The sequence below is a fragment of the Manis pentadactyla genome, chromosome 11, assembly GCF_030020395.1.
Source record: "Manis pentadactyla isolate mManPen7 chromosome 11, mManPen7.hap1, whole genome shotgun sequence".
Taxonomy (NCBI): Eukaryota; Metazoa; Chordata; class Mammalia; order Pholidota; family Manidae; genus Manis; species Manis pentadactyla.
In genome coordinates this window covers 40,665,035-40,691,227 of record NC_080029.1, presented here as the reverse complement: position 1 = coordinate 40,691,227, position 26,193 = coordinate 40,665,035, and the positions used below count along the sequence as shown (strand labels likewise).

Below are 26,193 nucleotides of genomic sequence, written 5' to 3'. Positions count from 1 at the left end.
GTAATAAGCTATCATATATTTTATAACTTGATTTGTTTTTAAGCATAAATAGTAAGAGCTCTCCTTATATTAAAATAATGAATATGAATTGAAAGCCATCAAGACCAAACCATGGTGATAGAGTTTTGATGATTAATATTAGGATTAACCTCTATTAAACAATCATACCAAAGCAGTCATTAAATCTTATTGATGAGTAAAAAGAAAACCTTTTACAAGATAATATAAATAAGCAAAATCTCAATCCTGTGTCTTACTTTAATAAGAGCTATGAATCTTATGACAGCCTGGCTGAAACCTGTGAAAAGAAGTGGAACTTTCCTGTGAAGGGAAAGTGAAGAATTTAAAATTTATACATATAAATAATATGTACAGATTGAGAAATTTAAGATGAACAGAGTAACATTTTTAATTTTGTTATAGTAACTACATAGACAGAATATTGATTTTTAAAATTAGTTTGGTACATAAGAAAAAGAGAAAACAGCATTAAAAAAAATTGTTTGATAACCCCTTTTGCTTGCCTTTTCTAAATTTGACTTTTCTTTCTCTGCTTCTAGAGATTGCAGCTTTCTCTTTCACAGATTTGTGTCCAGGTAGAAAGGTACAGGCATGTTAACGACTGAATGCTTTTGTGTCCCAACCCCCACCCCTGCCCAGATTCATATGTGAAGTCCTAACCCACAAGACTGTATTTGGAGATGGCGGTCTTTGATAGGTAATTAGGGTAATGAAGGTGGGGACCTGATCTCATGGGATTACTGTCTGTGTAAGAAGAGACAACAGAGCTTGCTTGCTCTCTCTCTCTCTACTATGTGAGGATACAGTGAGAAGCTGACTGCAGACTAAGAAGAGAGCTCTCATCAGAACCTGATCAGGATGGCACTCTGATTCCAGGCTTCCAGCCTCCAGAACTGTGAGAAATAAATTTCAGTCTGTAGTTTAAGCCATCAGCCTGTGGTATTTGGTTACAGCAGCCCAAGCTGACTGAGATAGTTGATACCAAGAGATAGGGTGCTCCTATAACAGACACCTTAAAGTGTAGAAGTGGCTTTGGAACTGGGTAATGGATAGAGACTGCAAGAGTTTGAGGTGCATGCTAAAAATATAGACATTAAAAGCATTCTGGTGAGGTTTCAGATAGAAATGAGAACATGTTATTAGAAACTGGAGAAAAGGTAATCCTTGTTATAAAGTGGCAAAGAACATGATTTAACAATTTTCTAATGGGTTGAGGGAGGTAGAATGATGAAATTAGATATATAGTTGAAGAGATTTCTAAGCAAATTGTAAAAGCCTGACCTTCCTGACTGCTTATAGTAAAATATGAAAGGAGAGAGATGAATTGAAGAAGGAATTGCTAAGCCAGAGGAACCAGAACTTGAAGATTTGGAAAATTTTCAGCCGATCAATATTGCAAAAAATGAGAAACCATATTCTGAAGAGAACACCAGTGGTGTGGCTGGACTATCAGTCGTGAAGAGTATGTGGATTATATGAGCAGAAATACTGCTAGTTTGAACTAAAGGGGATGGAGACAAGCTGGAATGAATGAAGGCTCTTAGATTTGACAGGACGGGAGTGACAGAACTATTTGGCTGTGAACATGTGCTATTCTTTAAAAAGAGGGAAAAATTACCCCCTAAGTGATTTAGAGATTACCAGGGCTGCCACCATGGTTTCAACAAGCTAGAAGGCCTCTGCTGGAAGCCCAGGTGTTGGTACCTCCTGCAGAGAATTGAGGTAGGAGTCCCCTTCTAGGGCTGTTTGTTACTACTGGGGGAATTAGGGGACCAACTGTGGAACCAAAGAGGATAATTCAGCCTTAAGATTAATGGAATTTGCCTTACTAGGTTTTGGATTTATTTAGGACCTGTCACACCTTCCTTCTTGTTTCTCCTTTTGGAATGGGAATGTCCATCCTATGCCTGTCCCATTACTGTATTTTGGAAGCATATAACTTGTCTGCTTTCACAGGTTCACAGCTAGAGAGGAATTTTGTCTCAGGATGGATCATACCTCAGGTTTCACCTATGCTTGATTTAGATGCTCTTCAGATGAAACTTTGGACTTTAGAGTTGATGCTGGAGTGAGTCCAGATTTTGGGGGCTGTTGGGATGAAGTGAATGTGTTTTGCATAAAAGAAGAACATACATTTGGAAGACTGGGGTGGAATGTTGTGAACTCTGTGTCCCCACAAAATTCCTGTGTTGAAGCCCTGCCCCCCGAGTATGATGGTATTTGGAGATGAGGTCTTTAGGAGGTAATTAGGTCATCAGGGTGGCCCTAGTCTGATTGGATTTATGTCTTTAAAAAAAGAGATAGCAGGGAATTTGATTTCTCCCTCTCTCATGTGAGGATATAGCAAGAAGTTGACTGTCTATCTGCCAGAAAGAGTTCTCATTAGAACCTGACCGTGATGTCACACTAATTTCAGCCTTCCTGCTTCCAGAGCTATGAGAAATAAATGTCTATTGTTCAAACCACTTAGTCTATGGTATTTTGTTATGGCAGCCTGAAATAAGACAAAGCATTTAAAAATATTTAGCCAGTTTGTGTAATGAATCTGACCTATTCTTAGGTATCCATTTACCATTCCTTAAGTCTTAATCTCTTCTAATTGTGCTACGTTTATGGGTTGAGGATACTGTAATACCCTTATAGTTCTTCACCTACAAATACGTAGAGGGAGAATTAATTTATGGGAAATTCATTTATAACTGGTTTCTTAGTACCACTACTATTTACTACCTATAAAATACAGGTAAATACTCGATTTTGAAAAGTTAGCAATAAAATTGAGTTTGTATGTGTATACATTTGATCCCTTTTAAAAGATTTAAGTTTATAACATTATTTTCAGAATACAGATTCTTGAGTTACTATCCCACTGTGCTGTTTCTGTAATCAGAAATTACATACTGCTTTAACACATCTTTGCATTTATAATTATGTCCTAGGTTCTTTAATATACTTTTTTAATCTCAATAATTCGATTATCTTGACTTTCTGCATTAGTTATTTCTAAATAAAAATATTTACTATATTCTAGTTGGACTTAATACAGTTTCAGTGTTTACAGTTTAATAGTTTACAAAGTTTTTTCAAACTACAACTAAAGACAAAAGCAGTCCCAAAATCTGTTTTTAATGGGAAAAAATGGCATATTTGTGTTGAAAAATTACTTCCAACTTCACTTTTAGAAATCTTTAGCTTCTGATTAACAAAATAATCAAGATGCTCTCTATATAGTAAGTGTAATAATGCAAATAAATGTAAAGTGTATATACTATCCAAATTTGGACAGTTGTCAGATACATCAAATTTTGTATTAACTTTATTTCAGAGAATGTGAGGGTTGTAGAGATGAGCCCCACAATGTAGTAATCTTTTCTCTTTCCCCATTCTTTATTCTACCTCATTCAGTTTTGTATTAATACTTTTAAATGACTTTTTCTGTTCATTTTTATCAAAGGCAAATGTTAATCTACAGTGCTTAGTTCTGGACTCAGAAATTGAATGAATAGTGCATATTTATATCATTTTAGCCATTATAAAGAATTCCTTTTACTTGGTATGTGGATCTTAGTGAGTGAACAGAATCTGGAATGTTTTTATTTCTGGATTCAAAACAAGGTTTTTTCCTTGAGGGCTTAGAATTTTTGCCCTAGAAAATTCCTGTTGCATTATTAGAAACATTAGAATTTAAACATTTTTGCATATAAAAGAACCACAATAATCATATATTTAGGGTTGAGTCATGCAGACAGGAAAGTAACCATGATGTTTGGTCTAAATTACATGTGCTTATATTTATACAAATTTCCTGTATATAAATACTTTTCTGTGCCTTTGCTTGTTTAAGAAGAAAAAGAGATTTGAGGGGTAAAATTGAATGTGGGTAAAATATTTCTTGAGTATTAATTATTTTTACACAAATGACGGTATACTTGAGCATATTGGCAAGAAAAGTGCTATCTTAAAAAAAAAAAAAACTACAAAATAGGCATATTTTCCTTGACCTTCCTGTGGCTTATTGTCTGGTTTCATTTCATTATTTAAGGGTTTTCTCAGAATGAAATGAATTTTAAAATTATATTACAAAAGATATGTCTTCTAGTTTAGCATCATGTTGTTAACCTTGTATTCATCAGTTCTCTGCTTATAAAAATTTGAAGGACATACATTATGAGGCAGAGTACATTAGCTGGCATACTCCTGGTATCTGTGTGAACACACATTATGTCATATTATATCCATAGTTGCTATACATTTGCTTCTGGGCTGTTAACATACACTTAAGTGGATAATTAATACCGAATTATTGTTGTCTTTCTCCTTGACTTTGATTCCTCACAGCTCAGGTATTCAAGTACAATTATGGTATAAATTTTGAGATATTGTTTTCTCTTCTGAAAGTTGTCTTTGGAGCTCCTAGTTTCCAGGCAAAGTTTAGCCGTATTCCAAATAATTATAATATATTGATGTTTATTCTTTGGTGCTTTGAAGTTTTTTATTACTTGCAGTGATTGAATGATGTTACATTTAACTAGTAAGTGCTGCACCAAGAACCAGTTTCTATACTTAAGATAGAAGCCATCTCCAATTTATGAGATTGTTCTGTGCAAGTTTGTGTTCTCAAATGCCACTGTTTATATTAAATAGAAACAATGTTATAAATGTGAATATTATGTATTTTATTTCAGAGATACATGAAATCTCAATTTCTGAAGTCAAATTATATACCTGCTGTGATACATCTTTGCATTTAAAATTATGTCCTAGGTTCATTTAAATTTTTTTTGAATCTCAGACAGTTAATAATTTGTTCTCAGGCTAACTCACAGAGACACATTCATAACCTAATGGTGCTGACTTCTGATACTAATGATACTGACTTTAAGTTCTGGGACCTGCAAGTAGTAAGCCAGTACAGGAGAGAAGAAGAAAGACAAGCGCTTTCTGTCTTTGCTGGCTTCTAATGTGTGAACTGCAGTAAGGCTTTGGCTTTTCCAGTGCTACTTGCAATTTCAAATTTAAAAAATTTTTAAATCTAAAGCATCTTTGGTAGGATTTTGCTGACATAGTTGAAACATTTAAGGCAGAAATATTTTTGCCCTGGGCTCAGTTCAGTTCTACAAATCCCTAAATTCAATTTCATTCAGTAAATTACTTTTAATTACCTCCTCCCCACATTTGAATCCACATATCATCTAACTGCCAAATTTATACACAATTGAGTAGGAATACTTGCTGGTACTTGGGAAGGACAGTGGTTACAATTTATATGTGTTGATCTTACAATGATCTTCTATGAGCAAGTTGGGTCTAGGACTTTTCTGTAAGTGTTCTTTTGTTTGGGGTGGGACAGAGTATGTGTTTCATTTTTCCTGGAAAGATCCTCTTCTATATATAACTATGATTTAAGTGTTTTATTTTTCTTACAGGTTCATGGTAAATATACCAGCTCTAGAACAAATGAATCAGATTTTACACATCTTGTTTATATTTTTACCCTTTCTGTGGGCACTTGGGACTCTGCCTCCACCTGATGCATTTTTCTTGTGGGCAATGGAGCAGGTTTTAGAGTTCGGCCTTGGAGGCTCATCTATGTCAACCCACCTTCGGTAATTATCCTAAATATCAAAGTTACATTAAGTTGAAGATTTTTTATTTTCAAGCAAATCTTTTTTCTTTTTCTTCTCTGCAGGTTATTAATAACATTCATCATTTCTGCTGGAACAACTGTAACATCGTATTTCATTCCAAGCAGTGTTGGTGTGGTTCTTTTTATGACTGGCCTTGGGTTCTTACTGAGTCTTAACCTAAGTGACTTGAGTCTTGTCTTCAAACACAGTGTGATCAGACACACAGTTGGAACCAAATCTGAGGCTTTACCCAGTGGTTCAGAAAAACAGTTTACTTGGAAGGAATGCCTTTTCTATATCATCATATTAGTCTTGGCTCTCTTAGAAACTAGTTTGTTACATCACTTTGCTGGTTTCTCACAGATTTCAAAAAACAGTCCCCAGGCCATTGTTGGCTGTATTTTGATGATATTACTTGTAATATTATGGATACTTAGAGAAATTCAAAGTGTCTACATCTTTGGAATTTTCCAAAACCCTTTCTATCCCAAGGATATGCGAACTGTGACTTTATTCTCTGAGAAGCAAACAAGGTTTGTGAAGATCGGTGTTGTCCGATGGATTTTGCTAAATCTAGGTAGGAAGATAAAATTTGTTAACCTTTTGTTATTTCTAGAAAGTTTACACAAATATTATGGAATGTCTATATTTGTGTAATATATTGCATACAAGTGTTCTTTCATGTTTTGGTTTATTAGTTTTTTTAGTTTAATGTTTTTGCTCACAAAAAACTCATAACTGAGCAAAATAAAATATGATAGAAGGGGTTACTTTGCCTTAATTATATTTGCCTCTCTTTTTTGTTTGTCTTAGTGTCACCTTTTGCTATGATAGCATTTCTTTCACTGGACAGTTCCTTACAAGGGCTCCACTCTATGTCTGTCTCCATTGGATTCACAAGAGCTTTTAGAATGGTAATAGTATTTTCCTCTTGCTGAGTTTAATCGTAATTTTGTTTATTCCAACAGTTTACTTAGATAATAAATTCTACCTAATAAAATGGATAATTTGTGTACTGCAGGTATGGCAGAATACAGAAAATGCTTTATTGGAAATAGTCATTGTATCAGCAGTGCACTTGTTGATCTCCAGCACAGATATATGGTGGAACAGAAGCCTGGATACAGGAATCAGACTCTTACTGGTAAACACAGTTTTTAACAGCTTTGTTGAGATGTATTTCACATACCATAAAATCATGTACTTAAGGTATGTAGTTAAGTGCTGAACAGAACTTTGTAGTCATCACCGCAATCTAATTTTAGAACATTTTTTAGCATCCCCAAAAGAAACCTCATACACATTAATAGTCATTCCCTATTCCCACTCTCCATCCTATCCATCCCCCACTCCAGCTCCAGCAATCATTCATCTATTTTCCATCTTTTTGGATTTGCCTATTCTGGACATTTCACATGAATAGAATTAAATAACATGATCCTTTGCATCTGGCTTCTTTCATAAATATATTTTCAGGGTTTGTCCATGTTGTAGCATGTGTCAGTATATTATTTTTTATTGCCAAATAATTTTTCATCATATGGGTATATGAATTCGGTTGATTCATTCATCAGATGATGGATATTTAGGTTGTTTCTACTTTTTGACTATTATGAATAATGCTGCCATGAACATTCATGTACAAGTTTTTGTATGGACATAGTTTTCATTTCTCTTAAGTATGTGTGCCTAGGACAAGAATTTCAATCATATAGTAACTCTGTGTTTAACATGCCAAGGTAGTGCCAAAATTTTTTCAAAAGTGGTTGTACCATTTGCATTACCACTAGCAATGTATGACGATTCTAGCGTCTCTACATCCTAACCAATGCTTGTTATTTGACTTTTTCATTGTAGTCGTCTAGAGATTGTGAACTGCTGTCTCACTGTGATTTTGATTTAATTTCTCTGAATGCTAATGATGCATCTTTTCATATGTTTATTGGCCATTTGTATGTTTTTGAGAAATGTTAGTTCAAATCCTTTGCCCATTTTTATTTGGGTTATTGCCTTTATTGTTGAGTTATAGGTTTTTTATATATCCTGGATATAAGTTCCTTGACATATCTATGATAGTCAGAATTTTCTTTACTATTCTGTATGTTTTCTTTGACTTTCTTGATAATGTCCTTTGAAGCAAAAAAATTTTTAATTTTGATATACCATTTATTTTTTCTTTTTTCATTTGTATTTTTGGTGTCTGATCTAATAAACACTGTCTATTCAGAAGTCATAAAGGTTTACAATATTTTCTAAAGAATTTTGCATTTTAATTCTTACATTTGGATCTGTAATCTACACTGAGTTAATTTTTGTATGTGATGTGAGGTAGGGTTCCAAATTCATTCTTTGGTATATGGATATACAATTGTCCGACACCATTTTTTGAAAAAACTATTCTTCCCTCAGATTTTTCTTGGCACCCTTGTCAAAAATCAAGTAACAAATGTAAGGTTTACTTCTGGACTCCTAGTTCTTTTCCATTCACCTGTGTGGCTATCCTTATGCTAGCACTACACTGTCTTCATTACTATAGCTTTGTAGTAGGTTTTCAAATTGGAAGTGTAAGCCTCTGACTTTGTTTTTTTTTCAAGACTGTTTGGGCTGTTCTGGTACCCTTGCAATACCATATAAATACTAGTTTGAGCTTTTCAATTTTGTAAAGAGGCATCAGTGACTTTGATACAGAGTGCCTCAAATCTGTAGCTCAATTTAGAGAGTATACTGCCATCTTAAAAATACTAATTCTTCCCATTTATGGACATGAGATGTCTTTACATTTATTTAGGATTTATTTATTTCAACATTTAAAAATTTTCAGTGTACAAGTCTTATTTATGCTTTTATTAAATTTGTTCCTAAGTACTCTTTTTGATGATATTGTAAATGTATTGTTTTCTTAATTCATGTTTTGCTTGTTACTGCTAGAACATAAAATATAATTGATGTTTAAATGTTAACCCTATATCCTAAAACCTCACTGAACTCCTTTATTCTAAAAGATTTTTAGCATATTCTTTAGGATATTCTGTATGTAAGATCTGCCAGTCTACCAATGTCATCTGCCAATTAGATGTAGTAGAGATAGGTTTACTTCTTTCTTTCCAATCTGGATGGCTTTCATCTCTTTCTTACTTAATTGCCCTGGCTAGAACCTCCAGTATAATGTAGCATAGAAGCAGGAAGAATGGACATCTTATCAGGAAAGCCTTCCATCTCTGTCCATTAAGTTGATGTCAGTCTTTTACCATTAAGTATGATATCAGGTAAGAGTTTTTCATAGATGCTCTTTATCAGGTTGGTGAAGTTCCTTTCTATTCCTAAGTCTTTTTATCGTGAAGGGTGTTGGATTTACTCAAATGTTTTTTCTGTATCTACTGAAATGGTCCTGTGGTTTTGGTCCTTTAATCTCCTAACATGGTGTAATATATTACTTTTTGATTGTTAAGCCAATTTTGCATTCCTAGAATAAACCCCACTTGGTCATGTTGTATAATCCTGTTTATATGTTGATGGATTCAGTTGGCTAGTATTTTGTTGAGAATTTTTGTGTGATTGATATATATGTATCTGTAGCCTTCTTTTCTTGTCAAAACTTTGGTTTAGATATCAGAAGAGCATTGCCCTCATAGAATAAGTTGGAAATTTTGTATTAATTATTCCTTTTTTTTGTATCATTAATCTACAATTACATGAAGAACATTACGTTTACTAGGCTCCCCCCTTCACCAAGTCCCCCCCAACATACACTTCACAGTCACTGTCCATCAGCACAGTAAGATGCTGTAAAATCAGTACTTGTCTTCTCTGTGTTGAACAGCCCTCCCTGTGCCCACCCCCCACTATACATGCTAATTGTAATGCCCCCTTTCTTTTTCCCCGCCCTTGTCCCTCCCTTCCCACCCATCCTCCCCAGTCCCTTTCCCTTTGGTAACTGTTAGTCCATTCTTGGGTTCTGTGATTCTGCTGCTGTTTTGTTCCTTCAGTTTTCCTTTGTTCTTATACTCCAGATTTGAGTGATATCATTTGGTACTTGTCTATCTCCACCTGGCTTATTTTACTGAGCATAATACCCTCTAGTTCCATCCATGTCGTTGCGAATGGTAGGATCTGTTTTATTCTTATAGCTGAGTAATATTCCATTGTGCATATGTACCACATCTTCTTTATCCATTCATCTACTGATGGACATTTAGGTTGCTTCCATAACTTGGCTTTTGTAAATAGTGCAGCGATAAACATAGGGGTGCATCTGTCTTTTTCAAATTGGAGTGCTGCATTCTTAGGGTAAATTCCTAGAAGTGGAATAGCTGGGTCTAATGCTATTTCTATTTTGAGCATTCTGAGGAATCTCTGTATTGCTTTCCACAATGGTTGAACTAATTTACATTCCCACCAGCAGTGTAGGAGGGTTCCCCTTTCTTCACAACCTCACCAACATTTGTTGTTGTTTGTCTATTTGATGATGGCGATCCTTACTGGTGTGAGGTGATATCTCATTGTGGTTTTAATTTGTATTTCTCTGATGACAAGAGATGTGGAGCATCTTTTCATGTGTCTGTTGGCCATCTGAATTTCTTCTTTAGAGAACTGTCTATTCAGCTCCTCTGCCCATTTTTTAATTGGATTATTTGCTTTTTGTTTGTTGAGGTGTGTGAGCTCTTTATATATTTCGGATGTCAACTCTTTATCAGATCTGTCATTTATGAATATATTCTTGCATACTGTAGGATACCTTTTTGTTCTATTCATGGTGTCCTTTGCTGTACAGAAGCTTTTCAGCTTGATATAGTCCCACTTGTTCATTTTTGCTTTTGTTTCCCTTGCCTGGGGAGATATGTTCATGAAGAAGTCACTCATCTTTATGTCCATGAGAATTTTGCCTATGTTTTTTTCTAAGAGTTTTATGGTTTCATGACTTACATTCAGGTATTTGATCCATTTTGAGTTTACTTTTGTGTATGGGGTTAGACAGTGATCCAGTTTCATTCTCTTACATGCAGCAGTCCAGTTTTGCCAGCACCATCTGTTGAAGAGACTGTCATTTTCCCATTGTATGTCCATGGCCCCTTTATCGAATATTAGTTGGCCATATATGTTTGGGTTAATGTTTGGCGTCTCTATTCTGTTCCATTGGTCTGTGGCTCTGTTCTTGTGCCAGTACCAAATTGTCTTGATTACTCTGCCTTTGTCGTAGAGCTTGAAATTGGGGAGTGAGATTCCCCCCACTTTATTCTTCCTTCTCAGGATTGCTTTGGCTATTTGGGGTCTTTGGTGTTTCTATATGAATTTTTGAACTATTTGTTCCAGTTTATTGAAGAATGCTGTTGGTAATTTGATAGGGATTGCATCGAATCTGTATATTGTTTTGGGTAGGATGGCCATTTTGACAATATTAATTCTTCCTAGCCAGGAGCATGCGATGAGTTTCCATTTGTTAGTGACCTCTTTAATTTCTCTTAAGAGTGTCTTACAGTTTTCAGGGTATAGGTCTTTCACTTCCTTGGTTAGGTTTATTCCTAGGTATTTTACTCTTTTTGATGCTATTGTGAATGGAATTGTCTTCCTGATTTCTCTTTCTATTAGTTCATTGTTAGGGTATAGGAAAGCCACAGATTTCTGTGTGTTAATTTTGTATCCTGCAACTTTGCTGAATTCCGATATTAGTTCTAGTAGTTTTGGAGTGGAGTCTTTAGGGTATTTTATGTACAATATCATGTCATCTGCAAATAGTGACAGCTTAACTACTTCTTTACCAATCTAGATTCCTTGTATTTCTTTGTTTTGTCTAATTGCCATGGCTAGGACCTCCAGTACTATGTTGAATAACAATGGGGAGAGTGGGCATCCCTGTCTTGTTCCCGATCGCAGAGGAAAGCTTTCAGCTTCTCGCTGTTCAGTGTGATGTTGGCTATGGGTTTGTCATATATGGCCTTTATTATGTTGAGGTACTTGCCCTCTATAGCCATTTTGTTGAGAGTTCTTATCATGAATGGATGTTGAATTTGGTTGAATGCTTTTTCAGCATCTATGGAGATGATCATGTGGTTTTTGTATTTCTTTTTGTTGATGTGGTGGATGATGTTCATGGATTTTCTAATGCTGTACCATCCTCGCATCGCTGGGATGGATCCCAATTGGTCATGGTGTATGATCCTTTTGATGTATTTTTGAATTCGGTTTGCTAATATTTTGTTGACTATTTTTGCATCTACATTCATCAGGGATATTGGTCTGTAGTTTTCTTTTTTGGTGGGGTCTTTGCCTGGTCTTGGTATTAAGGTGATGTTGGCTCCATAGAATGAGTTTGGGAGTATCGGAATTCAGCAAAGTTGCAGGATACAAAATTAACACACAGAAATCTGTGGCTTTCCTATACCCTAACAATGAACTAATAGAAAGAGAAATCAGGAAGACAATTCCATTCACAATAGCATCAAAAAGAGTAAAATACCTAGGAATAAACCTAACCAAGGAAGTGAAAGACCTATACCCTGAAAACTGTAAGACACTCTTAAGAGAAATTAAAGAGGTCACTAACAAATGGAAACTCATCGCATGCTCCTGGCTAGGAAGAATTAATATTGTCAAAATGGCCATCCTACCCAAAACAATATACAGATTCGATGCAATCCCTATCAAATTACCAACAGCATTCTTCAATAAACTGGAACAAATAGTTCAAAAATTCATATAGAAACACCAAAGACCCCAAATAGCCAAAGCAATCCTGAGAAGGAAGAATAAAGTGGGGGGAATCTCACTCCCCAATTTCAAGCTCTACGACAAAGGCAGAGTAATCAAGACAATTTGGTACTGGCACAAGAACAGAGCCACAGACCAATGGAACAGAATAGAGACGCCAAACATTAACCCAAACATATATGGCCAACTAATATTCGATAAAGGGGCCATGGACATACAATGGGAAAATGACAGTCTCTTCAACAGATGGTGCTGGCAAAACTGGACTGCTGCATGTAAGAGAATGAAACTGGATCACTGTCTAACCCCATACACAAAAGTAAACTCAAAATGGATCAAATACCTGAATGTAAGTCATGAAACCATAAAACTTTTAGAAAAAAACATAAGCAAAAATCTCTAAGACATAAAGATGAGTGACCTCTTCTTGAACATATCTCCCCAGGCAAGGGAAACAAAAGCAAAAATGAACAAATGGGACTATATCAAGCTGAAAAGCTTCTGTACAGCAAAGGACACCATGAATAGAACAAAAAGGTATCCTACAGTATGCGAGAATATATTCATAAATGACAGATCTGATAAAGAGTTGACATCCAAAATATATAAAGAGCTCACACACCTCAACAAACAAAAAGCAAATAATCCAATTAAAAAATGGGCAGAGGAGCTGAATAGGCAGTTCTCTAAAGAAGAAATTCAGATGGCCAACAGACACATGAAAAGATGCTCCACATCGCTTGTCATCAGAGAAGTGCAAATTAAAACCACAAGGAGATATCACCTCACACCAGTAAGGATGGCTTCCATCCAAAAGACAAACATCAAATGTTGGCGAGGTTGTGAAGAAAGGGGAACCCTCCTACACTGCTGGTGGGAATGTAAATTAGTTCAACCATTGTAGAAAGCAATACAGAGATTCCTCAGAATGCTCAAAATAGAAATAGCATTTGACCCAGCTATTCCACTTCTAGGAATTTACCTTAAGAATGCAGCACTCCAATTTGAAAAAGACAGATGCACCCCTATGTTTATCACTGCAGTATTTACAATAGCCAAGATATGGAAGCAACCTAAATGTCCATCAGTAGATGAATGGATAAAGAAGATGTGGTACATATACACAATGGAATATTGCTCAGCTATAAGAAAAAAACAGATCCTACCATTTACAACAACATGGATGGAACTAGAAGGTATTATGCTCAGTGAAATAAGCCAGGCGGAGAAAGTCAAGTACCAAATGATTTCATTCATATGTGGAGTATAAGAATAAAGGAAAAGTGAAGAAACAAAACAGGAGCAGAATCACAGAACCCAAGAATGGACTAACAGTTACCAAAGGGAAAGGGACTGGGGAGGATGGGTGGGAAGGGATGGGTAAGGGCAGGAAAAAAGAAAGGGGGCATTTCGATTAGCATGTATAGTGTGCGGGGTGCATGTGCAGGGCTGTGTAACACAGAGAAGACAAGTAGTGATTTTACAGCATCTTACTACGCTGATGGACCATAACTGTGAAGGGATATGTGGGGGGGACTTGGTGAAGGGGGGAGCCTAGTAAACATAATGTCCTTCATATAATTGTAGATTAATGATACCAAAAAAACAGAAACAAAAAAGTTGGTTGGTAGGATTTCAATCTTTTGGAATTTACTGAAGTTCTTTTTGTGGCCTAGTATGTGGTCTATTCTCGAGAATGTTCCATGTGGTCTTGAGAAGAATGTGTATCCTGTTGCTTTTGGATGTAGAGTTCTATAGATGTCTATTAGGTCCATCTGTTCTAATGTGTTGTTCAGTGCCTCTGTGTCCTTACTTATTTTCTGTCTTGTGGATCTGTCCTTTGGAGTGAGTGGTGTGTTAAAGTCTCCCAAAATGAATGCATTGCATTCTGTTTCCTACTTTAATTCTGTTAGTATTTGTTTCACGTATATTGGTGCTCCTGTATTGGGTGCATATATGTTTGTAATTTTTATATCCTCTTGTTGGACTGAGCCCTTTATCATTATGTAGTGTCCTTCTTTATCTCTTGTTACTTTCTTTGTTTTGAAGTCTATTTTGTCTGATACTAGTATTGCAACACCTGCTTTTTTCTCCCTGTTGTTTGCATGAAATATCTTTTTCCATCCCTTGACTTTTAATCTGTGCATGTGTTTGGGTTTGAGGTGAGTCTCTTGTAAGCAGCATATAGATGGGTCTTGCTTTTTTATCCATTCTATTACTCTGTGTCTTTTGATTGGTGCATTCAGTCCATTTACATTTAGGGTGATTATTGAAAGATATGTATTTATTGCCATTGCAGCCTTTAAGTTTGTGGTTACCAAAGGTTCAAGGTTAGCTTCTTTACTATCTTACTGTCTAACTTACCTTGCTTATTGAGCTATTATAAACACTGTCTAATGATTCTTTATTTCTCTCCCTTCTTATTCCTCCTCCTCCATTGTTCATATGTTGGATGTTTTGTTCTGTGCTATTTTTAGGAGTGCTCCCATCTAGAGCAGTTCCTCTAAGATGTCCTGTAGAGGTGGTTTGTGGGAGGCAAATTCCCTCAACTTTTGCTTGTCTGGGAATTGTTTAATCCCTCCTTCATATTTAAATGATAATCGTGCTGGATACAGTATTCTTGGTTCAAGGCTCTTCTGTTTCATTGCATGAAATATATCATGCCTCTCTCTTCTGGCCTATAAGGTTTCTTTTGAGAAGTCTGATGATAGCCTGATGGGTTTTCCTTTGTAGGTGACCTTTTTTTCTCTCTGGCTGCCTTTAATACTCTGTCCTTGTCTTTGATCTTTGCCATTTTAATTATTATGCATCTTGGTGTTGTCCTCTTTGGGTCCCTTCTGTTGAGATTTCTGTGTGCTTCAGTAGTGTGAGCAACTATTTCCTCCCCCAGTTTGGGGAAGTTCTCAGCAATTATTTCTTCAAAGACACTTTCTATCCCTTTTTCTCTCTTCTTCTTCTTCTGGTACCCCTATAATGCAGATATTGTTCCTTTTGGATTGGTCACACAGTTCTCTTAATATTGTTTCATTCCTGGAGATCCTTTTATTTCTCTCTGCGTCAGCTTCTGTGCATTCCTGTTCTCTGGTTTCTATTCCATCAATGGCCTCTTGCATCTTACCCTTTGTGCTTATAAATCCTTCCAGAGATTGTTTCACTTCTGTACTCTCCCTCCGGCCGTCATCCCTTATTAGCTCTTGTATATTTCTCTGTAGCTCTTTCAGCATGTTTATGATTTTTATTTTGAATTCTTTTTCAGGAAGACTGGTTAGGTCTATCTCCTTATCAGGGGTTGTGATTTTGGTCTGTATCAAATTTTTCTGCCTTTTCGTGGCGATGGAGATAGTTTGTGGAGCTGGCGCAAGTGATGGCTGGGAGAATGTCCCTTGTTGGTTTGTGGCCTTCCTCTCCTTGGAGAACAGCGACCTCTAGCAGCTTGTGCTGGGCAGCTGCGCGCAGATGTGGCTTCTGATTATTGCCCAGCCGCTATGGAGTTTAGCTCTGTGTTTGCTGTGGGTGTGGCCTGCCTCGGGCTGCTGCTCCGATATGGTGCAGCTGTGTAGAAGGGCAAACGGACGGGAGGCTGTTTATCTCCATGAGGGGCCTCCAAGCTGCCCTGCTGCCCAGGGGGTTAGAGTGCCCAGAGTTCCCCGGGATTCCCAGCCAATGGGCTAAGTGTCCCAGGACGCTTCCGTCCAGCTGTGGGGTCCCTGTCCCAGGGGCGCTGGCTGCAGGGACCTGCTCACAGGTCTTACTATCCTGTTTCCTTAGTTTCCAGCACCCCACGCACGCACTGTGTCTGCATTCTGGTGCGGATGGCTTGGGCTGGGTGTTTAGCAGTCCTGGGCTCCCTCTCCCTCCCGCTCTGACTCCTCTCCTCCCGCCGGGAGCTGGGGTGAGGGGCACTCGGGTCCCTCCGGGCCGTAGCTTGTATCTTACCCCCTTCGCGAGGCACTGGTTTCTCGTGGGTGTGGATGTAGTCTGGCTGTTGTCCTGTGTCTTCTGGTCTCTCTTTTAGGAAGAGTTGTATTTGTTGTATTTTCAAAAGTATATGTGGTTTTGGGAGGAGATTTCCACTGCTTTACTCACGCCGCCATCTTGGCTCCGCCCATATTAGTTATTCTTAAATGATTTTTAGTATTCAGTGTGTATCTTAAATATTTTGTAGCATGTAATATTTTGTAGTATGGAAGCCATCTGAGCCTCAGCTTTTCTCTGTGTGTAGCTTTTAAATTACTAGTTCAGTTTCTTGATAAAGGTTTATTCAGATTTTCTATTTCTTCTTGAGTTGCTTTTGGTAATTTATGTCTTTCTAGGAACTTTTCAGTTTCATCTAAGTAATTTATTGGCATACAGTAGTTATTCAGTGTTCTCTTATAATCCCTTTTACTTTTTTTGTGTAAGATTGGTAATAATTACCTCTTTCATTCCTGATTTTAGTAATTTGAGTCTTGGTTTTTTTTCTTGGTCTTTCTAGCTTAGGTTTGTCAGTTTTGTCAATCTCCTCAAAAAAGAGCTTCTGTTTTCATTAGTATACTCTATTGTTTTTCTGTTTTCTTTTTTATTAATTTCTGTTCTAGTCTTTATTATTTCTGTCCTCCTGCTTACTTGAGAAGGTTTAGTTTACTCTTTATTTTCTAGTTTCTCTAGTTTCCCAAGGTGAAAAATTAGTTTTTGATTTTGGATCTTTCTTCTCTTTTAATAAAGCATTTACAGCTATAAATTTCCTTTTGAGCACTGTGTTAGGTGTGCTAACAAGTTTGGTATGTTTGGTTTTTGTTTTAGTCATCTCAAAAATTTTTTTATTTTATCTTGTGGTTTCTTCTTTGACCCATTGGTTATTTAACAATGTGTCTTTTTTTAAATTAAAGTATCATTGATATACAATCTTATGTTGGTTTCAAATATACAACACAGTGGCTCAACAGCTACCCATAGTATTAAATCCTCATCCCCTCTAGTGCGGTTACTATCAGTGTAGTAAGATGTTAGGGAATCATTGACTATATTCTCCATGCTATACTGCCTTCCCCATGACCAACTTATGTTGTGATTGCAAATTATTATGCCCCTTTATCAAATCCTTCACCCTCCCCCAACTCTCCCTACCCCATGCCCTCCCTTTTGATAACCACTACTCCCTTCTTGGTATCTATGAGTCTACTGCTATTTTGTTCCTTCTCTTTTGCTTTGTTTTTATACTCCACAAACAAATGAAATTATATAGTATTTGTCTTTGTCTGACTGGCTTATTTCACTGAGCATAATACCCTCTAGCTCCATCCATGTTGTTGCAAATGGTAGGATCTGTTCTTTTTCTTATAGCTGAGTAATATTCCATTGTGTATATGTACCACCTCTTCTTTATCCATTCATCTGTTGATGGACACTTTGGTTGCATCCATATCTTGACTGTTGCAAATAGTGCAGTGATAAACATAGGGGGGCCATATGTCTTTTTCAATTGGGGATTTTGTTTTCTTCAGGTAAATTCCGAGGAGTGGAATTACTGGGTCAAATGTATTTCTCTTTTTAGTTTTTGTTTTTTATTTTTTTCTGTTTTTTTAATTAAGGTGTCATTGATACACTATCTTATGACGGTATCATATGAGCAACATTGTGGTTAGTACATTCACCCATATTAACAAGTAACCTCCCACAACACATTGTACTCACTGTCTATCAGCATAGTTAAGATGCTATGGAGTCACTGCTTGTCTTCTCTGTGCTATACTGCCTTCCCTGTTATGCCCCCTACATTATATGTGTTTATCATGATATACATAATCCCCTCATCACTCCCTCCCCATCCACCCTCCCTACCTCCTTCCCTTTGGTATCCTCTGGTCTCGGAGTCTGTGAGTCTGCTGCTCTTTTCTTCATTCAGTTTGCTTTGTTGTTATACTCCACAAATGAGTGAAATCATTCAGTACTTTTCCTTCTCCGCCTGGCTTATTTCACTGAGCATAATACCCTCTAGCTCCATCCATGTTGTTGCAAATGCTAGGATTTGTTTTCTTCCTATGAGGGAATAATATTCCATTGTGTATATGTATCACATCTTCTTTATCCATTCATTTATTGATGGACACTCAGGTTGCTTCCATATCTTGGTTATTGTAAATAGTGCTGCAATAAACATAGGGGTGCATATGTCTTTTTGAACTTGGGATCTTGTTTTCTTTGAGTAAATTCCTAGGAGGGGAATTCCTGAGTCAAATGTTATTTCTATTTTTATTTTTTTGAGGAACCTCTGTATTGCTTTCCACAATGGTTAAACTTGGGAATTTACATTCCCACCAACAGTGTAGGAGAGTTCCTCTTTCTCTGCATCCTTGCCAGCACTTGTTCCTTGTCTTTTGGCTGATGGCCGTCCTGATGTGAGGTGTTATCTCATTGTAGTTTTAATTTGCATTTTCCTGATAATTAGTGATGTCAAGGATCCTTTCATGTGCCTTCAGCCATCTGAATTTCTTCTTTGGAGAAGTGTCTTCATATCTGCCTCCCATTTTTAATGGGGTTATTTATTTTGGGGGTTTGAGGTGTGCAAGTTTTTTATGTTTTGGATGTTAATCCCTTGTCAGATATGTTGTTCTTGAATAAATTCTCCCATACTGTAGAATGACTTTTTATTCTACTAATGGTGTCCTTTGCTGTACAGAAGTTTGGGGTTTGATGTAGTCTCATTTATTCATTTTTGCTTTTGTTTCCCTTGCCTGAGGAGATGCGTTCAGGAAAAAGTTGCTCATGATTATATTCAATATATTTTTGCCTGTATTTTCCTCTAAGAGTTTTATGGTTTCATGACTTGCATACAGATGTTTGATCCATTTTGAGTTTACTTTTGTGTATGGAATTAGACAGTAATCCAGTTTCATTCTCTTACATGTAGCTGTCCAGTTTTGCCAACACCAGTTGTTGAAGAGGCTGTCATTTCCCGATTGTATGTCCATGGCTCCTTTATCATATATTAATTGGCTGTGGATTTATATTAATATGTGTGGGTTTATATCAGGGCTCTCTAGTCTGTTTCATTGGTCTATGGATCTGTTCTTGTGCCAGTACCAAATTCTCTTGATTACTGTGTCTTTTTAGTAGAGCTTGAAGTCGGGGAGCATAATCCCCCCAGCTTTATTCTTCCTTCTCAGGATTGATTTGGCTATTCGGGTTCTAATGTGGTACCATATGAATTTTAAAACTATTTTCTCTAGTTCGTTGAAGAATGCTGTAGGTATGTTGATAGGAATTGCATTGAATCTGTAGATTGCTTTAGGCAGGATGGCCATTTTAACAATATTAATTCTTCCTATCTATGAGCACAGCATGTGTTTCCATTTATTGGTATCTTCTTTAGTTTCTCTCATGAGTGTCTTATAGTTTTCAGAGTACAGGTCTTTCACTTCCTTGGTTAGGTTTATTCCTAGGTATTTTATTCTTTTTGATGCAACTGTGAATGGAATTGTTCTCCTGATTTCTCTTTCTGCTACTTCATTGTTAGTATATAGGAATGCCACAGATTTCTGCATATTAATTTTGTATCCTGCAACTTTGCTGAATTCAGATATTAGATATAGTAGTGTTGGAGTAGATTCGTTAGGGTTTTTTTTTTATTTTGGTATCATTAATCTATAATTACATGAAGGACATTATGTTTACTAGGCTCCCCTCTTCACCAAGTCCCTCCCACATACCCCTTCACAGTCACTGCCCATCAGCGTAGTCAGATGCTGTAAAATCACTACTTGTCTTCCCTGTGTTACACAGCCCTCCCCGTGCCCCCCCACACCATACATGTTAATTGTAATGCCCCCTTTCTTTTTCCCCGCCGTTGTCCCTCCCTTCCCACCCATCTTCCTCAGTCCCTTTCCCTTTGGTAACTATTAGTCCATTCTTGGGTTCTGTGATTCTGCTGCTGTTTTGTTCCTTTAGTTTTCCTTTGTTCTTATACTCCACATATGAGTGAAATCACTTGGTACTTGTCTTTCTCCACCTGGCTTATTTCACTGAGCATAATACCCTCTAGCTCCATCCATGTTGTTGCAAATGGTAGGATCTTTTCTTTTTCTTATAGCTGAGTAATATTCCATTGTGTGTATGTACCACATCTTCTTTATCCATTCATTTACTGAAGGACATTAGGTTGCTTCCATATCTTGGTTATTGTAAATAGTGCAGCAATAAACATAGGGGTGCATCTGTCTTTTTCAAACTGGAGTGCTGCATTCTTAGGGTAAATTCCTAGAAGTGGAATTCCTGGGTCAAATGGTATTTCTATTTGGAGCATTCTGAGGAACCTCCATACTGCTTTCCACAATGGTTGAACTAATTTACATTCCCATCAGCAGTGTAGGAGGGTTCCCCTTTCTCCACAACCTCGCCAACATTTGTTGTTGTTTGTCTTTTGGATGGTGGTGATCCTTACTGGTGTGAGGTGATATCTCATTGTGGTTTTAATTTGCATTTCTCTGATGACAAGCGATGTGGAGCATCTTTCATGTGTCTGTTGGCCATCTGAATTTCTTCTTTAGAGAACTGTCTATTCAGCTCCTCTGCGCATTTTTTAATTGGATTATTTGCTTTTTGTTTGTTGAGGTGTGTGAGCTCTTTATATATTTTGGATGTCAACCCTTTATCAGATCTGTCATTTATGAATATATTCTCCCATACTGTAGTATACCTTTTTGTTCTATTCATGGTGTCCTTTGCTGTACAGAAGCTTTTTAGCTTGATATAGTCCCACTTGTTCATTTTTGCTTTTGTTTCCCTTGACTGGGGAGATATGTTCAAGAAGAGGTCACTCATGTTTATGTCTAAGAGATTTTTGCCTATGTTTTTTCTAAGAATTTTATGGTTTCATGACTTACGTTCAAGTCTTTGATCCATTTGGAATTTACTTTTGTGTATGGGGTTAGACAGTGATCCAGTTTCATTCTCTTACATTTAGCTGTCCAGTTTTGCCAGCACCATCTGTTGAAGAGACCGTCATTTCCCCATTGTATGTCCATGACCCCTTTATCGAATATTAGTTGGCCATATATGTTTGGGTTAATGTTTGGAGTCTCTATTCTGTTCCATTGGTCTGTGGCTCTGTTCTTGTGCCAGTATCAAATTGTCTTGATTACTGTGGCTTTGTAGTAGAGCTTGAAGTTGGGGAGTGAGATCCCCCCCACTTTATTCTTCCTTCTCAGAATTTCTTTAGTGTTTTTTTATGTACAATATCATGTCATCTGCAAACAGGGACAGTTTAATTCTTCCTTCCCAAACTGGATGCCCTTTATTTCTTTGTGTTGTCTGATTGCTGTGGCTAGGACCTCCAGCACTATGTGGAATAGAAGTGGGAAGAGTGGGCGTCATTGTCTTGTTCCCGATCATAAAGGTAAAGCTTTCAGCTTCTCGCTGTAAAGTACAATGTTGGCTGTGGGTTTGTCATATATGGCCTTTATTATGTTGAGGTACTTGCCCTCTATACCCATTTTGTTGAGAGTTTTTACCATGAATGGATATTGAATTTTGTCAAATGTTTTTTCAGCATCTATGGAGATAATCATGTGGTTTTTGTCTTTCTTTTTATTGATGTGGTGGATGATGGTGGATTTTCAAATGTTCTACTATCCTTGCATCCCTGGAATAAATCCTACTTGATCATGATGAATGATGTTTTTGATGTATTTTTGAATTTGGTTTGCTAATTTTTGAGTATTTTTGCATCTATGTTCATCAGGGATATTGGGCTGTAATTTTCTTTTTTTGTGGTGTCTTTGCCTGGTTTTGATATTAGACTGATTCTGGCCTCATAGAATGAGTTTGGAAGTATTCCCTCTTCTACTCTTTGGAAAACTTTAAGGAGGATGGGTATTAGATCTTCACTAAATGTTTGATAAAATTCAGCAGTGAAGCCATCTGGTCCATTGGTTTTGTTCTTAGGTAGTGTTATTATTACCATTTCAATTTCATTGCTGGTAATTGTCTGTTCAGATTTTCTGTTTCTTTCTGGTCAGCCTTGGAAGGTTGTATTTTTCTAGAAAGCTGTCCATATTTTCTAGGTTATCCAGTTGGTTAGCATATAATTTTTCATAGTATTCTCTAATAAATCTTTGTATTTCTGTGGTGTCCATAGTGAATTTTTCTTTCTCATTTCTGATTCTGTTTATGTGTATAGACTCTCTTTTTTTCTTGGTAAGTCTGGCTAGGGGTTGATCTATTTTGTTTATTTTCTCAAAGAACCAGTTCTTGCTTTCATTTATTCTTTCTGTTGTTTTATTCTTCTTGATTTTATTTATTTATGCTCTAATCTTTATTATGTTCCTTCTCCTGACTTTGGGCCTCATTTGTTCTTCTTTTTCTAGTTTTGTTAATTGTGAGTTTAGACTGTTCATATGGGAGTGTTCTTCTTTCCTGATGAGGCCTTTATTGCAGTATACTTTCCTCTTAGCACGGCCTTCAGTGTGTCCCAGATTTTGCTGTGTTGAATTATTGTTGTCATTTGTCTCGATATAGTGCTTGATGTCTGTTTTTATTTGTCATTGATCCATTGGTTATTTAGGAGCATGTTGTGAAGACTCCATGTGTTTGTGGGATATTTCATTTTCTTTGTGTAATTTATTTCTAGTTTCATACCTTTGTGGTGTGAGAAAGTGGTTGGTACAATTTCAATCTGTTTGAATTTATTGAGGCTCTTTTTGTGGCTTAGTATATGATCTATGCTTGAAAATGTTCCATGTGCACTTGAGAAGAATGTGTATTCTCCTGCTTTTGGGTGTAGAGTTCTGTAGGTGTCTGTTAGATCCATCTGTTCTAATATGTTGTTCAGTGCCTCTGTCTGCTTATTTTCTGTCTGGGTGATCTGTCCTTCAGAGTGAGTGGAGTGTTGAAGTCTCCTAGAATGAATGCATTGCATTCTATTTCCCCTTTTAATTCTGTTAGAAATTTTTTCACATACGTAGGTGCTCCTGTGTTGCATGCATAGATATTTATAATGGTTATATCTTCTTGTTGGATTGACATCATTACATAATGTCCTTCTTTGTCTCTTGTGACTTTCTTTGTTCTGAAGTCTATTTTGTCTGATACAAGTACTACAACTCCTGCTTTTTTCTCCCTATTAGTTGCATGAAATATCTTTTTCCATCCCTTCACTTTTAGTCTGTGTATGTGTTTGGGTTTAAAGTGAGTCTCTTGTAGGCAGCATATAGATGGGTCTTCTTTTTCATCCATTCAGTGACTCTATGTCTTTTGATTGGTGCATTCAGTCCATTTACATTAAGGGTGATTATTGATAGGTATGTACTTATTGTCATTGCTGGCTTTAGATTCGTGGTTACCAAAGGTTCAAGGTTAACTTCCTTACTATCTAAGAGTCTAACTTAACTCGTGTAATATGCTATTACAAATACAATCTAAAGCTTCTTTTTTTCTCCTCCTTTGTCTTCCTCCTCCATTCTTTATATATTAGGTCATATTCTGTACTCCTTGTCCATCCCTTGACTGACTTTGGGGATAGTTAATTTAATTTTGCATTTGCTTAGTAATTAGCTGTTCTACTTTACTGTGGTTAAATCTTAGGACACTTCCATCTATAGCAGTCCCTCCAAAAAACACTGTAGACATGGTTTGTGGGAGGTAAATTCTCTCAGCTTTTGCTTATGTGGAAATTGTTTAATCCCTCCTTCAAATTTAAATGATAATATTGCTGAATAAAGTAATCTTGGTTCGAGGCCCTTCTGTTTCATTGCATTAAATGCATCATGCCACTCCCTTCAGGCCTATAAGGTTTCTGATGATAGTCTGATGGGCTTTCCTTTGTATGTGATCTTATTTCTCTGTCTGGATGCTTTTAATACTCTCTGCTTATCCTTGATCTTTGCCATTTTAATTACTATATGTCTTGGTGTTGTCTTCCTTGGGTCCCTTGTGTTGGTAGATCTGTGCACCTCCATGGTCTGAGAGACTATCTCCTTTCCCAGTTTGGGGAATTTTTCAGCAATTACCTCCTCATAGACACTTTCTATCCCTTTTTCTCTCTTCTTCTGGTACCCCTATAATGCAAATATTGTTCTGTTTGGATTGGTCACACAGTTCTCTCAATATTCTTTCATTCTAAGGGATCCTTTATTTCTCTCTGTGCCTCAGCTTCTTTGTATTCCTCTTCTCTAATTTCTCTTTCATTTATCGTCTCCTCCATCATATGTATTCTGCTTTTAAAACTTTCCATTGTATGTTTCATTTCTCTTATTGTGTTACATAATGATTGGATCTCTGACTGGAATTCATTTCTGAGTTCTTGAATTTTTTTCTGTACCTCCATGCACATGTTAATGATTTTTATTTTGAAATCCCTTTCGGGAAGATTCATGAGGTCAATTTCTTTTGAATCTTTCTCAGGTGTTGTATTCATAATTTTACTTTGAACCAGGTTCCTTTGGTGTTTTATATTTGTATATGGCACCCTCTAGTGCCCAGAAGCTCTACTCTCTGGAGCTGCTCTGCCCCTGAAGCAATGTTGGGGGTCGCAGGGGAGCAGTATTGGTGCCTGGGGGGAGGAAAGAGTTGTTTTCCTGCTTCCCGGCTGCTATGCCTGTCTCCCCTGCCAGAACCAGTGGGCCGAGCACACAGGTATAAGCCTCTATGCTTTGCATTTGTAGTTGCTATAGACAGGGCTTCCCTCTAGCTGGCCTAATGCCAGGGTAGGGTTTGCCGGTTTGCGAGCCAGGTGGGGCTGACTGGGAGAAAGGCACACACAGTAGGCTGCATATCACGGACGGGGTCCTTGGAGCTGTGTAGCCAGCCAGGGAGCTGGAGTGCCTGAGGATCTTGAAAGTTCCCAGCCTGATGGGCAGAGTGCACCCAGACAATTTTGACTACCTGTCCTTTCTCCTGAGCAGTAAGCTCTGTGAGTCCTTGCCCCTTTAGTAGCCCTCTTGCTGTTAGGAGGTCTCTCAGACTGCCTGCCTTTCATTTGTCCCAGAGCAGCCGGATATGGATCCCTGCTCTCCACAAGTGGTTGGAATCTCAGTGTCTCCAGGAATTCTGCCTGTCTTAGCTTTCCAACCCCCTAATCATGAGAGTACCAAGAAAGCACCATGGAATTTAGGTTTGTGCTCCCAGAGCAGATCTCCAGAGTTAGGTATTCAGCAGTCCCTGGCCTCCACTCCCTCCCCACTTTGTTTATGTTCCTCCCACCAATGAGCTGGGGTGGAGGAAGGGCTTGTTTCCTGCCGGGCCATGGCTTTGGTACGTTACCCTATTATGTGAGGTTTATTCTTTTCTCCAGGTATATGCAGTTTGGCGCAGACCTCTTTCCTGTTGCTCTTTCAGGATTAGTTGTATTAATTATATTTTCATATTATATGCAGTTTTAGGAGGAAGCCTCCTTGCCCCTTTAGTACCCCTCTTGCTGTTGAGAACACCCCTCTTGCTGTTGAGAAATCTTTCAAAGTGCCTGCCTTTCTTTTGTCCCAGAGCAGCTACTTGTGGGTACATATTCTCCACAAGCAGCTGGAATCTCAGTCTCTCTGAGTATTCTGCCTCTCTTTACTTTCTAACCCCACTATTTAATCTCCAGAGCTCCATGTAATGTGGGTTCTTGCTTCCAGAGTACCTATTCACGGGTTGGTATTTAGCAGTCCTGGGCTTCTACTCCCTCCCTTCTCCATTTCTCTTCCTCCCTCCAGTGAGCTGGGGTGGGACGAGGGCTTGGGTCCTGCCAGATCGCCGCTTTGCTACTTTACCCTTTTCTGTGAGGTCTTCTCTTTTCCCCAAATGTAGGCCATCTGTTGTAATCTTCTTTCTGGTCACTCTTTCAGGATTTGTTGTATTTGCTATATTTTTGTGTTATATGTGGTTT

The 26,193-nt window shown here is 37.4% G+C and overlaps 1 protein-coding gene across 3 annotated transcripts in view; it reads left to right on the top strand.

The window, feature by feature from the left end:
- The window catches only part of PCNX4 (pecanex 4), a 71,485-nt gene that overhangs the window by 10,890 nt on the left and 34,402 nt on the right, over positions 1-26,193 (top strand). For 2 of the 3 annotated variants that reach the window (XM_036919251.2, XM_057488406.1), the window contains exons 3-6: positions 5,448-5,627; positions 5,711-6,225; positions 6,462-6,562; positions 6,670-6,792. In XM_036919251.2, the coding sequence (XP_036775146.2) occupies positions 5,448-5,627; positions 5,711-6,225; positions 6,462-6,562; positions 6,670-6,792 (919 nt within the window). Of the gene's footprint in view, positions 1-6; positions 1,744-5,447; positions 5,628-5,710; positions 6,226-6,461; positions 6,563-6,669; positions 6,793-26,193 lie in introns of those variants that run through there. The other variant, XM_036919260.2, reaches the window with a different exon arrangement.